The 15,614-nt window shown below is 42.1% G+C and overlaps 1 protein-coding gene across 1 annotated transcript in view; it reads right to left on the bottom strand.

Moving 5' to 3' along the window:
- The window catches only part of drd3 (dopamine receptor D3), a 62,311-nt gene that overhangs the window by 23,934 nt on the left and 22,763 nt on the right, over positions 1-15,614 (bottom strand). The window contains exon 2 of the mRNA XM_063052525.1: positions 12,392-12,687. Within this exon, the coding sequence (XP_062908595.1) occupies positions 12,392-12,664 (273 nt within the window). The 5' untranslated portion in view covers positions 12,665-12,687. The remainder of the gene's footprint in view (positions 1-12,391; positions 12,688-15,614) is intronic.

Here is a 15,614-nt window from a genome sequence, read left to right as displayed (position 1 = left end):
GAATCTCCGGTGGAGAAGGCCCTGAGTTCTCGGCTTTGCCTGGTGCCTGGCAGCCAGGGCCGGGGTTGAAGCGCTCGGCAGAGATGGTGCTCGGTGTCGGAGGGCTGGTTGGAGGCTCGAAGTTTTCCGACGGACTCAAGAGTCAGCTGTGGTCGGGTGCTTCCAGGGTGCTGCATCGGCAAGCTTGCGGCGCTGGAGGTTCATGGCAGGGAGAGTTTTCTTCCTTCTATCGTCTGCGTGAGATAATGGGACTTTCAAGACTTTTTTTTTTACCATGCCCATGGTCTGTTCTTTATCAAATTACGGTATTGCTTTGCACTGTTTTAACTATATGTTATAATTATGTGGATTTTGTCAGTTTTTTTTAGTCTTGGTCTGTCTTGTGTTTCTGTGATATCATACTGGAGGAACATTGTATCATTTCTTAATGCATGCATTACTAAATGACAGTAAGTGAGGACTGTGTGTCCTCATAATCTAAATCTAATCTAATGTTTCACTGTGAAGGTAATGGTTTCTCTGTAGCAGCAATGTTTGGGTTATGACTAGAGATAACGGGGGCTTTGGAATGTATGCTAGCCAATGAGAGGAATGTTGTTTTTTCTTGAGAGTTTGGGAGCAGGGACTTTGCGGTTTTTAATACCGGTATTATACCGGTACTATAACATAAGAACATAAGAAATAGGAGCAGGAGTAGGCCATCTGGCCCATCGAACCTGCCCCGCCATTCAATAAGTCCATGGCTGATCTGACCATAAACTCAGCTCCATCTACCCGCCTTTTCCCCATAACCGTTAATTCCCTTATTATGTAAAAACCTATCTAACTGTACCTTAAATATATTTAGTGAAGAAGCCTTAGCTGCTTCCCTGGACAGAGAATTCCACAGATTCACCACTCTCTGGGAAAAACAGTTTCTCCTCCTCTCCATCCTAAATCTTCTCCCCTGAATCTTAAGGCAATGTCCCCTGGGTCTAGTCTCACCTACCAATGGAAACAACTTTCCTACTTCTATCTTATCTATCCCTTTCAAAACTTTGTATGTTTCTATAAGATCCCCTCTCATTCTTCTGAATTCCAGAGACTATAGTCCCAGGCGAATCAATCTCTCCTCATAAGTTAACCCCTTCATCCCTGGAATCAACCTGGTGAACCTCCTCTGCACTGCCTCCAAAGCAAGTATATCCTTCCTCAAGTATGGAGACCAGAACTGCACACAGTACTCCAGGTGCGGCCTCACCAGTACCCTGTATAGTTGCAGCATGACCTCCCTGCTCTTGAATTCAATTCCTCCAGCAATGAAGGCCAACATTCTGTTTGTCTTCTTAATAACCTGCAAGCCAACTTTTGAAGACACAAATGGAAGGAGTTGGTAGACCGCCAGACGGAGTGGACTTGGAGCGAGGGTCTGACGGTCAGCAATGCTCGGAGGAAGTCGATGCGGGGGGGGGGGTCGAATGGACGATTCCGTGAGCTCCAACGTGTACATTAGGCTGTTTCATTAAAATGGGCCCTTTTTCTTTTTATTTTCTTTACTAACCCTATAGTCAGATTAAGAATTATGAAACACACATACAAGTTGCTGGTGAATGCAGCAGACCAGGCAGCATCTCTAGGAAGAGGTGCAGTCAACGTTTCAGGCCGAGACCCTTCGTCAGGACTCGGCCTGAAACGTCGACTGCACCTCTTCCTAGAGATGCTGCCTGGCCTGCTGCGTTCACCAGCAACTTGTATGTGTGTTGCTTGAATTTCCAGCATCTGCAGAATTCCTGTTGTTTAAGAATTATGAAGTTCAATTGTTTAATTGCATACAGTGTACTGTCTGATATTTTGCGGTTCAGATTCGTAACCGGGCAACACATCACGCAGCATCCTCACAAATGAGAATTCTCAGTTTGGCTGGGCCCGAGGCTGTCTTCAAAACCTAGACAAACCTATGCTGGCCAAACCTCAGGGTTACTGGTAAAAGATGGTAGGGTGTACAAAGGATGTGGAAAATCTAGTTAAGAAGAACCGCTTACGAAAGGTTCAAGAAACTAGGTACTGATAGAGTTCTAGAAAATTACAAGGTTGCCAGGAAGGAGCTTAAGAATAAAATTAGGAGATCTAGAAGGGGCTACAAGAAGGCCTTAGTGAGCAGGATTAAGGAAAACCCCAAGGCATTCTACAAGAGGATGAGCCATGTGAAAATAGGACCAATCAGGTGTAATAGCGGATATGCATATGCATATGCATGGAGATGGAGGAGGTAGCAGAGGCACTTAATGAATACTTTGCTTCAGTACTCTCCAGGGAAAGGGACCTTGGCAATTGTGGGGATGACTTACAGTAGACTGAAACGCTTGAGCATATGGACATTAAGAAAGAGGATGTGCTGGAGCTTTTGAAAAGCATTAAGTTAGATCAGTCACTGGGACGAGATATACCGTACCTCAGGCTACTGTGAATAGCGAAGGAGGCGAACGCTGAGACTCAGGCGGTGATCTTTGCATCATCAACAGGGACGGGAAAAATACCAGAGGATTGGAGGGTTGCAAATATTGTTCCCTTGTTCAAGAACGGGAGTAGAGATAACCCAGGAAATTATAGACCAGTCAGTCTTACTTCAGAGGTGGGCAAGTTGTTGGAGAAGATCCTGAGAGGCAGAATTTATGAGTATTTGGAGAGATATAATCTGATTAGGGATAGTCAGCATTGCTTTGTTAAGGGCAGGTTGTGCCTTACGAGCCTGATTGAATTCTTTGTGAGGATGTAACAAAGCACATTGATGAAGGTAGAGCAGTGGATGTAATGTCTTGCTAATGTAGAGGAAGCTGTACCAGGTGTACCAGATACAGTAGATGACACTGTCAGACTTGCAGGTCTGCTGCCTTGCTGCCTCACCTGGAAGGTCTGTTTGGGGCCCCGAATGGCCCTGAACAGAAGTGAAGAAGCCGGTGCTGGTAGCACTTCTCCCGCTTGTGGGGTAAGGGCCAAGAGGGAGATCTGTGGGGAGGGTTTAATGGACAGGGTAGTCACAGAGAGGGCAATCCCTGTGGAAAGCGAAGTGTGAGGTGGGAGAGAAGGATGTGTTTAGTTGTGGGATCCTGTTGAAGATAGCGAAAGTTGCAGAGAATGATGTGCTTCATGCAGAAGCTAGTGGGGTGGTAGGTAAGGACAAGGGTTCTCTGTCTCTGTGTTGGCAATGAGAAGATGGGGTGAGGGTGATTGGGGTGATGGAGAAGGTGCGTGGAGAGCAGCATTGATGGTAGAGGAAGGGATAAAGTAGGAGGACATCTTTGATGCTCGAGAATGGAAAACCTCGTTCTAAGAAGAAATGGGGTGGAGACAGAGGAAATGAGAAAAGAGAATTGCATTTTTACAAGTGACAGGCTTGGCAGAGGTAAAGTCAAGATAGCTGTGACAGTCAGTAGGTTTATAAAAGATATCAGTAGACAATCTGCCTCCATAGATGGAGACAGAGACATCAAGAAAGGGGAGGGAGGTGTCAGAGATAGACCAAGTAATTTTTGAGGGCATGGTTGAAGTTGAGGTGGAGTTGCTGAAATTGAAGAGGTCATCATAGGTGTAGGAAGTAGCATGAATGCAGTCATCAATGCAGCACAGAAAGAGTTGAGGAGTGTTACCAGTGTAGGCTTGGAGAACAGACAGTTCTGTGTGGCCGACAAAAAGACAGGTGGTGGAGGAGAACTGGTTAGGCCTGTTGTCTAGTGTGAAGTGGAGGGCTTTAATGCCTTGCTGATTGCTATAGAAGTGTACAGGGATTGGATATTTGTAATGAAAATGAGGCAGTCAGGGCCAGCAAACTGAAAGTGGATGAAGGGATTAAGAGCATGTGAAGTGTCACGGGTGTAGGTGGGAAGGGACAGAACCATGGGAGTTCAACATCTGCAGGATCTTGTGTGTAAAATTAGTGTTTCAGATTCTCCTTCCATTATCCAGGGAGGCAAACACTCTTTCCAGGCACAATAGACACCTCTCTGTGAGCATTAACCTATACTGTGTCATTCTGTTTCTGTTCCTCACCTTATTTCAGACAGTCTCATTGTTTTCTTTACTCCTCACCCTTAAAACATGTTTGCTTTCTAACTGTCTTGGTTCTGGCTTTGACTGAAAACATTGTCTATTTCTTCCTCCATAGATGCTGCCTGACCTGTCAAGATGGTTTTGGCATTTATTTCACCCTTCTCACATTACAGTTTATTGCTTTTCAAGTTCTGCAACCGTATTTTCTTGGGTGAGTGGGGGCTCTACAATACACCTGGGTTTTGTTCTTAGCTTTTGGTGTTTGAAACTGTGTGCCACCAATCAGGTATTGATTTATTCAATAATGAAATGTATAGAAAACATGACTACAGAAATAATAGCTTGATTGTACCATATTTGGTTGAAATGGAGCTTTCGGTCTTAAATTGAAGCATTTCAAATACCAAAAATGATTATATAAATCCTTAAGCAACACAACATTCTAGAAAATTATTGGCTACCAGAAAACATTCTGTATGAACAAGCCAGTTCATTTAAGGGAAAATTGTGTTGTATTATGAGAATAAAGAGGCGAACTTAAATCTATCATAACATTCAACTTTTAGGATACAGATTCAGTACTTGGTAACTTCTCTCTGAATCAGTGTTCGCAGAGCATCAAAGCTGATTTAATGCCTCTTCTTATAATTTATATTGAATATTTATCATCTTGTTTTTCCAATTCCCCCATCCTTACCTTGGTTCACTTATGAATAATGCATTCTATCTGCCGACAAATGTTACTTTCAGCCTCTCACGATGCAATCATTTTCTCCCATTATCTTTTTAAATCCTTTCACCTTCTATTACATCTCCCCTTAACCTTCTCTACCCCGGTGAATGAAACATTTGCTTAAAATTTCCTGATCAGCAAAAAAGTAGTACATAAAGGCATAATTTAGGAGTGACTTTTCCCACAAATATTTATTAAGGGAAGAATATATTACTGTAGTTGGCTTGTGAAGCCATTACGTTTATGAATGAATTAGAGAAAGACATGAAGGAAAAATATTCAAGGGTATGAATCAAGAGCAAGTGAACAGAATTAAAATATCAATGGTCCAAAGCACCCACTGTGTTTCATGCCGTCTCTTTGATCTGGCTGAGTTGATAAGTATATGCTTTGTTACAATTTATTTTAAAAGGAGGGCTGCTAGAAGAACTGAGGATCAAAAAGATTGCCACATGTTTTGATATTTTCTTGATATGAAGGTCTTTTCAGTCTGTGATGTATGCTCAAGTCTGGCAGCCCTGCTGTTGGTCGGAAGATTTGCTCTTTTGAGGGGCCTGCTTCAATCTGCTACGTGAGGTTCAAATGGAGACGCTCCTGGTTCACTTGTGGCTTTTCCTGATCTAACTTCAGCTCTATTTCTCCGGAGACTGATCAAAAGCAACACCTTAAAGTTAGTCCGGATGTTATTGAAATCTGAGTGCTTCCCTGAAATTTCACTCTTGGACAATATCAGACAGGTCTGCAGGAGGGTGCTGCTTGGCGGTTTTACGGTATGTGCCTACGTGCAGCAGCACCAGCTAAACCCTGATGCATCATGTTCGCTAAAAGAGCAGAAGTGAAATAGTAAACTATTTGATACGTAAATATTGAGCAACACACACAAAATGCTGAAGGAACTCAACAAGTCAGACAGCATCTATGGAAGGTAATGAACAGCCATCGTTTTGAACCAAGACTCTGTCAGGAAATAGCAAACTGTTTCTTTCTAGTTCCTACTTCCTATATTCAATTTTTATGAAGCGTTGTTTGATCAGAGCATTAAAATGTTCATGTCAATATTATGTCCTGCTTATTACTAGTTTACCTCTGTAGAGGGAAAAAAACATCCTTTTTAGCCGCAATTCTACTTGAACCATTAATACACCCAGTGGCTTCTTTATTAGGACCCTCCTGAACCTAATGTTCGTGGTCGTCTGCTGCTGTAACCCACCCACTACAAGGTTCAACATGTTGTGCATTCAGAGATGCTCTTCTGCACACCACTGTTGTAATGTGAGGTTATTTGAGTTACTGTCACCTTCCTGTCAGCTTGAACCAGTCTGGCCATTCCCCTCTAACCTCTCAGATTAACAAGGTGTTTTTGCCTACAGAACTGTCGCTCACTGGATTTTTTTTGGCTTATTGTACCATTTTCTGTAAAATTTAGAGACTGCAGTATGTGAAAGTCCCAGGAGTTCAGCAGTTTCTGAGATACTCAAACCACCCTATCTGGCACCAACAATCATTCAAAATTCAAAGTACATTTATTATCAACATATGTATGCTATATACAACCTTGAGATCTGTCTCCTTACAGGCAGCCACAAAACAAAGAAACCCCAATAGAACCCATAAAAAAGTGTGGAAAAAAAGCAAACGAATCATGTAAACAATAAAAAGGAAGCAAATAACACTCAGAACTAAAGTTCACAAAAGTGAGTTCATGATCACAAGGCCAATCACAGCCCCTCCAGGACCCCGTTAGTTGCAGGACACAGCCTGAGTTCAGCGCAGAGATGAGTAAGCCTCGCCAAGCAGAGAGCTGAATGTCCTGACGAAGGGTCTCGGCCTGAAACGTCGACTGCACCTCTTCCTAGAGATGCTGCCTGGCCTGCTGCGTTCACCAGCAACTTTTATGTGTGTAGCTGAATGCTGGTCTGTCCCTTGCCTCTGGCCCTGACACCTTGACCTTTTCATCTGGGTCAGCACTTAAGGCATTCAAATACTGGCTTGCTCCTCGCTTCGGTATTGGACCCAGGCCTTGCCACCTCAATTCTACCTCTCCTCAGATCGGTCACTTTGTATCGGCTACAAGTCCGCTTCAGCAATGGCCAAACATTGGGTCATTCTTTGCTTTCGGACCTAGGCCCTGCGTCTGAATTCAGCCGATACACACCACACGGCAACCGCCCTGCTCCTTTGAGACTTCGATTCACACCGCAAAAATTCCAGGTCATACAGGAGGTTTAAAACCTCATATCTGAAAGTAAAGTTACAGGCTATTGTTTTCACTGCTCACTTTACAGAAAAAAGTGTGATTAATAGAGTAGCTAGTTGTTTTGTTTGCTGCTAGTAAATTGTCACTGTGTTTCACCAGCACCACCTTAAACGGATCATACCATGGTCAAAGTAACTGAGATTACATTCCTTCCCCATTCTGAACAACAACTGATCCTCTTGACCATGTCTGCATGCTTTATGCACTGAGCTGCTGCCACCTGATTGGCTGATTAGGTATTTGCATTAACGAGCAGGTGTATCTAATAAAGTGAGCACTGGAGTATATTTTTAGGCATTGGAAGTACACAATGCAAAGCTATAGGAAACCATAGAAACATACAGGATTGAAGATAAATTTTCATTCAGAATCTGCTTAATTAGCAAACCATGTGAAACCTATGTGCAGTCCTTCTAGTGGGTGCTGAAAATAAGTCCACAAGGAGTAATTGATAATGTGGAACTTGCCACATATACACTCTTGGGTTCAGAAGGAAGCAATTGGTGGAAATTGGTCATGAACAAGTCTTGGTCTATCTGGAATCTGCTCAGTACTTTCACTCTAGTAGATCAAAGGCAGAAGAATAGACTGAAGGATCTATGACTAGAATTCCTTTGATAATGATATTAACCTCCATCCCTCACACCAGAGTGTCTCTGCCTTATGGTTCTGCTGTGGTATTTTGTGCAATAGTAAGTACTGAGAGATCGGACGTGCAGACGTGACTGAGCAAGGATGTGATGCTGAGACTCTATAAGGCATTGGTCAAACCAAAGTTGGAGTATTGTGAGCAAATTTGGGCCCCTTATCTAAGAAAAGATGTGCTGCCATTGGAGACCTTCCAGGAGGTTCACGAGAATGATTCTAGGAATGAAAGGGTTAATGTATGTAATGTATGAGGACAGGGTTCCCAACCCTTTTTTATGCCATGGACCAATACCATTAATCAAGAGGCCCCTAAACCCCACGTTGGGAACCCTTCGTTTCGAAGAATGAGGGGGAAATTTCATTGAAACCCTTTGGGTTATACAGAGTGGATGTGGGTGAGTCTAAGACCAGCAGGCACAGCCTCAGAATAGAGGGACGGCTATTTAGTACTGAGATGAGAAGGAACTTATTTAGCCAGATGGTGATGAATTTGTGAAATTCATTGCCACAGATAGCTGTGGAGGTCAAGACACTGAGTATATTTAAAACAGAGGTTGATCGGTTCTTGGTTAGTCAGGACATCAAAGGTTACCAGGAGAATCAGGAGAATGGGGTTGAAAGGGATAATAAACCAGAGCAGATCTGACGAGCAGAGGGGTCTAATTCTGCTCCTATGTCTTATGGACTTATAGTTATGACCATTAACCACATCTTGGTAAATCTGAACATTTGGCTTTCCTTCTCCTACCTGCATAAAGGCAGATGCTAAAAAGCAAAGCTCCAGAGATTAGGGCAACAAAGAGGTTGTCGCTGGAGGCTGAGAGATGGCTAAGGGATTGCTTCGAGTAGGTGGACTGGGCCGTGTTCAAGCACTTATCTATGCATCTGAATGAACACACCATGGCTGATATGCACTTCATTAAAACAGTTGTGGGTGAGATTCAGGGTCTTCTGCAACCAGAAGCCCTGGATGAACCATCAGATCGACATCTGCTGAGGGCCAGATCAGAGGCATTCTAATCTGGTGACCAAGAAAGTTACAAGACGTCCAGGTACAACTTCCGGAAAACCATCTCACAGGTGAAGTGGCAATTCCAGACAAAACTTGAATCAACGAAGGAAGTTTGACAGTTGTGGCGGGGCTTGAATACTATCATCATTTATGAAGTTAAATCAAGCTGCATAGGCGACAGCAGGGCCTCATTTCCAGATGAGCTCAATGTCTGCTATGCTCACTTTGATTGTCAAAACAGGGGGGAACCATCAGAAACTCACACAGCCCCTGATAAATCTGCGATTTCAATCTCAGAGCTGACATGTGATCAGCCTTCAGGAGAGTGAACCCCAAGAAGCATCCGGCCCATACGGGGTACCTGGCCAAGTGCTAAAGACCTGTGCTGATCAACTAGGTGGAGTGTTCACTGAGATCTTTAGCTTCTTGCTTTGGCAGTCTGAGGTGAGGTACATACCCGGTTCAAGCAGGCTTCAATTTTACCAGAGCCTAAGAAAAACGTGGTAAACTGTCTCAATGGCTATCGTCCAGTAGCACTTACATCCACAGTGATGAAGTATTTTGAGAGGTTGATAATGAAACATATCAACTTCTGCCTGAGAAGTGACTTGGATCTGCTCCAGTTTGCGTACTGAAACACCAGGTCCACAGCAGATGCCAGCTCATTGGCTCTTCACTCAACCCTGGAACATCTGGACAGCAAAGAGGCATACATCAGGATGCTCTTTATCGACTACAGCTCAAATTTCAATACCATCATCCCCTCAGAATTGATCAATAAGCACCAAAACTTTGGCCTCAATTCCTCCTTGTGCAATTGGATCCTTGATTTCCTCACTTGCAGACCCCAGTCAGTTCAGATTGGCAACAACATCTCCTCCACGAACTTCATCAGCACAGGTACACCACAAGGCTGTGTGCTTAGTCCCCTGCTCTACTCACTTTTCACCTTAGACTATGTGGCTAAGCACAGCTGCAATGCTATCGTCAAGTTTGCTGACGACACCAGAGTCATAAGCCAAATCTAAGTTGATGACAAACAAGCATATGGGAGAGAAGTTGAAAAACTGGCTGAGTGGTGTCGTAACAGCAACCTCTTACACAATGTCAGCAAGACCAGGGAGCTGATTATTAGGAGGAAACCAGAGATCCATCAGCCAGTCCTCATCAGAGGATCTGAGGTGGAGAGGGTCAGCAACTTTAAATTCTTCCATGTTATTATTTCGGTTGACCTGTCCTGGGCCCAGCATGCAAGTGCAATTATGAAGAAAGCACAGCAGCACTTCTACTTCCTGAGGAGTTTGCAAAGATTCTGCACGACATCTAAAACTTTGACAAATTTCTGTAGATGTTTAATGGAGAGTATATTGATTGGCTGCATCACAGCCTGGTATGGGGACACCAACGCCCTTGCATGAAAAATCTAATGTAACCCTCAGTTGGGATAGTGGCTTAATCTAGGGGATGACAGCCTCCAGCCCAGACAAAGTTAAGAAATCTTGTTTGGGTGGATGCTGCGTGATGTGTTCCCCACTACAAATCAGTACCACGAAGTAACAAACAGTACACAAAACAATTGAGCTTTATAATTCTGAATTTGACTATAGGTTAGTAAAGAAACAAAAAAGGAAAAGGGCCCATTCTCATGAAACAGTCCAATGCGCAACGTTGGAGCTCACAGTTCTGTCCATTTGTTCCCCGTCGACCTCCTCGAGCGAAGCCGACCCTCGGACCCTCGCTCCAAGTCCACTCCTTCCGGCAGTCTACCAACTCTCTCCATTCACTCTTCATCTCTCCCCGACAAAAGATCGCGAAATCCCTGCTCCCAGACCCACAAGAAAGAACAACATGCCTCTCATTGGATAGCACACATTCCAAAGCCTCATTATCTCTAGCCACACCCAAACATTGCTGTTACAGTGAAACATTACCTTAGCAGTAAAACTGTACAGTGCATTATGCTAACAAAAAGCAGTGGGTAAAACCACTGAGCACATCTACATGGAGCATGGTCATAGAAAAGCAGTATCCACCATCAGGGACCCCCACCACCCAGGACCTGCTCTCTTCTAGCTACTGCTGTCAGGAAGGTGGTACAGGAGACTCAGGGCTCACACCAGCAGGTTCAGGAACAGTTATTACCCCTCAACCATTAGACTCTTGAGCCAAAAGAGATAACTTCACTCAACTTCACTTGTTCCATCATTGAAATGTTCCCACCGTCTGTGGACTCAGTTTCAAAGACTTTTCATCTCATATTCTTGATACTTATTGTTTATTTACTTATTATTATTGTTTCTTTCCTTTTGTATTTGCACTATTTGTTGTGTTTAGCACACTGGTTGAAAGTCCAAGTTGGTGTGGTCTTTTATTGATTATTATAATTGTTATGGATATTATTCTATTATGGATTTATTGAGAATGCCCACAAGAAAATGAATCTTAGGGTTGCATATGGTGATATATATGTAGTTTGATAATAAATTTACTTTGAAGTTTGATGGCTTCTGTTCTTTGATGGAATGGTACAACTATTCTCACCACTCTGTTCTTTCCCCAAATCCTTGAACATTCTTCCTCTTCAATCTTGTATACAGTTTTCTTTTAGAAGGAACTATGAAATGTGATTCTATCTCATGTTCATGCAATGCAATCCAGTTCTCTTTAATACTGAGTGAAAGAGATTCTTCTCACCTCCTCTTTATTTCTTCACCCAATGAACTTAAATCTGTGTTTATAAAACATTTTCATGCCCTATCTTTTAACAGTGACACAAGCTAATTTGCTTTCAAGACATTAACGTTCTGATTAAAAGAGCTGATAGGGGAACTGCAATATAAATGCATTAAAGTTTTATCTTGAAATTTTCACACAAGGCACAACCAAGGCCTTAATTCAAGATGTGATAGCTGTATAAAAAGGCTAAGGGTCAGGGTGTTGCAAGATCTAGAAAGTAATTAGTGGATCCAGGTGAGAAATAGTAGCATCTTAATGTCATCCAGAAGGTGAAAATCTGGAATTTGGTCCTTTTGTTTTTCTGATGTACAATGTGCAGTAGTTTTAATTATCAAAAGTGAAATGTTAATGAAGTGTAGAAGAGTGTTCAAAAATGATCAAATCTGAGTGATTCAAAAAATGAGTGCAACAAGTCTAAACAGCAAGAGGGGTTCGTTATAACAAATCATTGTGATTAATTAGTTTGTAAATTAGTTATGCCTCTCAAAGTCTAACCCTACGCTCCTGTCAAGAGAGGTGGCAATGGGTAAGGCCAGTCAACAGGGTCCTGGTGAAGCTGTATAGGTGAATACCCTGTACAGTGGATGCAGAAGCATTGATGAACTCCATCGATTTCAGAGGACGATGGAGGCAGGAGGGCATTGATGACCTATGCTCCACTAGGACTTACGGCCCCAAGTCAAGCAAGTAAATTAGTTATAATTCTGATGGAAAAGTAAACAAAAAGTCAAAAACTGCAAATCTGGTATGGAATGACAATGAAGTCAACAGATAACATGAACTAAGATTGAAGTAGGATTTTGTTCTATAGTTGAGGATTAAACTGTACTGAATACAAGGTGAAGCTAGCTAATCTTAAACTACACCTGAGTATACATCAATCTCAATCTCCCATTGCCCATCAATCAATATGCAAAATACTAGAAATTCACAAATAATGCATGGCAACAATGTAACTTTTGGAAAAAAATGACCTTACCTCCAGGTACACGACCCATGGCATCACCAAAGTTGCAACTAGCAGGTCTGCTACCGCTAAGCTGACAATAAGGTAGTTGGTAGTTGTCTGTAAGGATTTCTCCTTCAGCACCGCAAGGCACACCAATATGTTCCCAAAAATAATGGCAAAGATCAGCAGTATAAAGAACAGAGAAAAGTAGTTGTGTGAATGATCGTGGTCAGTTGAATTAAACCATCCAAGGAGAGGGTCCGTAATGTTGGCAAATCTAAACACCATCGCAAAGGATGCCATCAGGAATTAGAGGTTCCAGAGGGCTGACAACAAAACAGAAAAATTATTATTTTGGTTTTAGAATATCTCTTTAATTATACTTTGAAAAGTTTGTTAAACTTTAATGATTATTCTTGGAGATGCCTTTGACAATTCAGGACTTTATGAACAGTTAAGAATATAAACGTCAGAAGTTATAACAAGCACTGGTCCTGCTCTGTTGTCCAATAATAGGCACTGTACTTTGGGAAGGATGTTGTGGCAAATTCACATTCAGATTAGTTAATTGTCATATAAACTAAAATGTGACATTGAAATTCCTTGTTCACATGAAGTTCGTGGTGTAAACTGATTTGCAATGGCACAGAGACATTTCAAGGTCAAAGTCAAAGTATATTTATTATCTAAGTATGTATACTTTATACAACCTTGAGATTCGTCTTCTTACAGGCAGCCACAAAACAAAGAAACCCAATAGAACCCATTGAAACAAAAGAAGACTGTCAAACACCCAACGTGCAGAGGAGAAAAAGAAAAAAAGTGCAAGCAATGAAAGTAAGCAAATAGCGTTCAGAACTGAAGCCCACAAAAGTGATAGTTGCAGGCCACAGCCACAGTTCGGTGCAGAGTAGCAAGTTGAAGTTCAGCACAGAGAGGAGTAAATCTCACAGGGCAGGGCTTTGCTCCGGCCTATGCCTCGCCTCCGGCCCCAGCACCCTGTCCTTTTCTATCTGGCCCGGAGCTTAAATTGTCCAGCCCCTGTTCTCGGACCTGGACCCTGCCACTTTGTTACACTCGCAGGCCGGTGCTAAGCCACCTCAATTTGGCCTGTACCCAACTTTTCCAATTCGGCTCAGCGCTAAAATCAATCGAACCTTGAGTCTTTCCTCACTCTCAAGCCCAGATCTGGGCCCCACTGCCTCAACTCTACATTGCCTCAGTTCTCCTGAGTTGAATTGCCTCCAAGTTTGTTCCAGGAATGGCCAAACATTGGCTCATTCCCTGCTCTCTGGACGCCACCACATTGATTCAGCCCAAATGCATTGTCTGATTGGAATAGGAACAGATTAAGATTTATTGAAAAGAGAAGATGATTAAAAGGATCTGGGGAGGGAAGTCAGGTGAACAGAATGGCTCTATAAAGTGAACAGTTGAGTCTTAATGGGGTAATTGGTCTCTTTCTGTGCTGAACTATTTTACAATTTTTTCAATTAACTTCATCTGGTTCCTGTTCATGTTTGCCTGGGTTTGCAAGTTGAGCCAATTCAGTTTTCTGAATTGCCAGTAAGTGCATAGCATCAACACCTAAACCTCTATAGCTTGGACAATAGCTCTATAGCTGTAACTGGATCTATCTAACCACAAAATACTATGAAAACACCAAAGAAAATAAATGATATTTGCTTTCAATAACAATAGATTTTTGTCATAGTGAACGCAAACATGCAGTTATTATTCCTTTTCAATTTTCTTTCCCACTCCCCTGACACCCACGTAGAAACAGAAGTAGGTTTGGAGAACGCAGTGTAGGAGAATGAGCATGTGTATGAGCCAGTAGGTCCAACTTTCCTTTGTCCACATGAACTAGTTTGATGCTGGCAGAAATTCAGACTTTTCTATTCAGTAAGAAACGGAGCAGAGTAATCCAAGACAAATAAGGCTAATAAGATAATGTGCACTGATGAATGTTACAAATGAAGTAAAAAAAAATATACCAAGGTATAAGCCTCAAAGCAGTATTAGATAATGAGGTGATGAGATTGTGAGGAATCTGTAACAGTGTAATTAGCAACTAAAACCTTACACTGAACAGTTTGCATTCTTGGTATTCCACATTAAATGAGATGGTATGTGTTCTTTAATTTGTCAGATTTTCCACAGCATTCTTCTTACGTCGATGATCTCATAAATGGAATCAAAAATCATTTGCTTATTTTTGGTTAAAAGAAACAGATCTCATATGATTGAGTGACTCTGATCCTGGCACTTTTAAAGAGCATGATCTATGCACTGGAACCTCAGATTCAAGTTCTCAGGACTGGCAAACTGGCTCTGCTGGGTTTGTCAGAAACAGGAAGCCAGGTTTTGATAGTGGCAAGAAGAGAATTCACTCTTTCTTGAAGGACACTGAAGAGGACAACATGCATTGAGTCAACTATTTCAGCACACATCTGACAACGTAAACTCTACTCTGAACCATTAACTGAATCCTTACCAAGCCTCTCTTGCTGCTCTTCAATTGCTTCAGAGTTCCTTTCATCTTACATTAATGTAGAATCAGAAGGTAATAATAAACCAAGAGGTCACATAATCATAAACAAACAATTGGTTAAATTGGGCAATGCACACAGACAGCGATGATAAGCAAATCACTTACATTTGATAAAAGGATCAGTAATAGATCACATGTATATTATTGAATGACAATCAACTGGAACTTGAACTTGAGTGGTAAAATTAGTCAACTCCATCTTGGGCACTAGCCTCTGCGGTATTCAAGACACCTTCAAGGAGCGGTGCCTCATAAAGGTGGTGTCCATCAATAAAGACCCCCACCACCTGTGACATGCCCCCTTCTCATCGTTACCATCAAGAGGAGATACAGAAGCCTAAAGGCACAAACTCAGAGATTCAGGAACAGCTTCTTCCCCTCTGCCATCCAATTCCTAAATGGACACTGAATCCATGAACATTATCTCACTATCTTTTTTTTAATTTAACTATTTAATATCTTTATCTACTTACTGTAACTCACAGTTCTTTCCCCTATATTTATCATGTACTGCGAAGTTAATAAATTTCACAACATGTGGTGGTGATATTAAACCTGATTCTGTTTCTGATTGAACTTAATGGTATGCTTAGCACTACTGAGATACTGCCATCAATACTAATGCTAACTTTTACTTACCTACATCTTAAACCCAGTCTGTTCTATCCCAGTTGCTGTAAGTGTTTGCTCTGGACTTGT

The sequence above is a fragment of the Mobula hypostoma genome, chromosome 6, assembly GCF_963921235.1.
Source record: "Mobula hypostoma chromosome 6, sMobHyp1.1, whole genome shotgun sequence".
NCBI lineage: Eukaryota > Metazoa > Chordata > Chondrichthyes > Myliobatiformes > Myliobatidae > Mobula > Mobula hypostoma.
The sequence above is the reverse complement of the archived record's forward strand: the minus strand, read 5'-3'. Positions and strand labels throughout refer to the sequence as shown.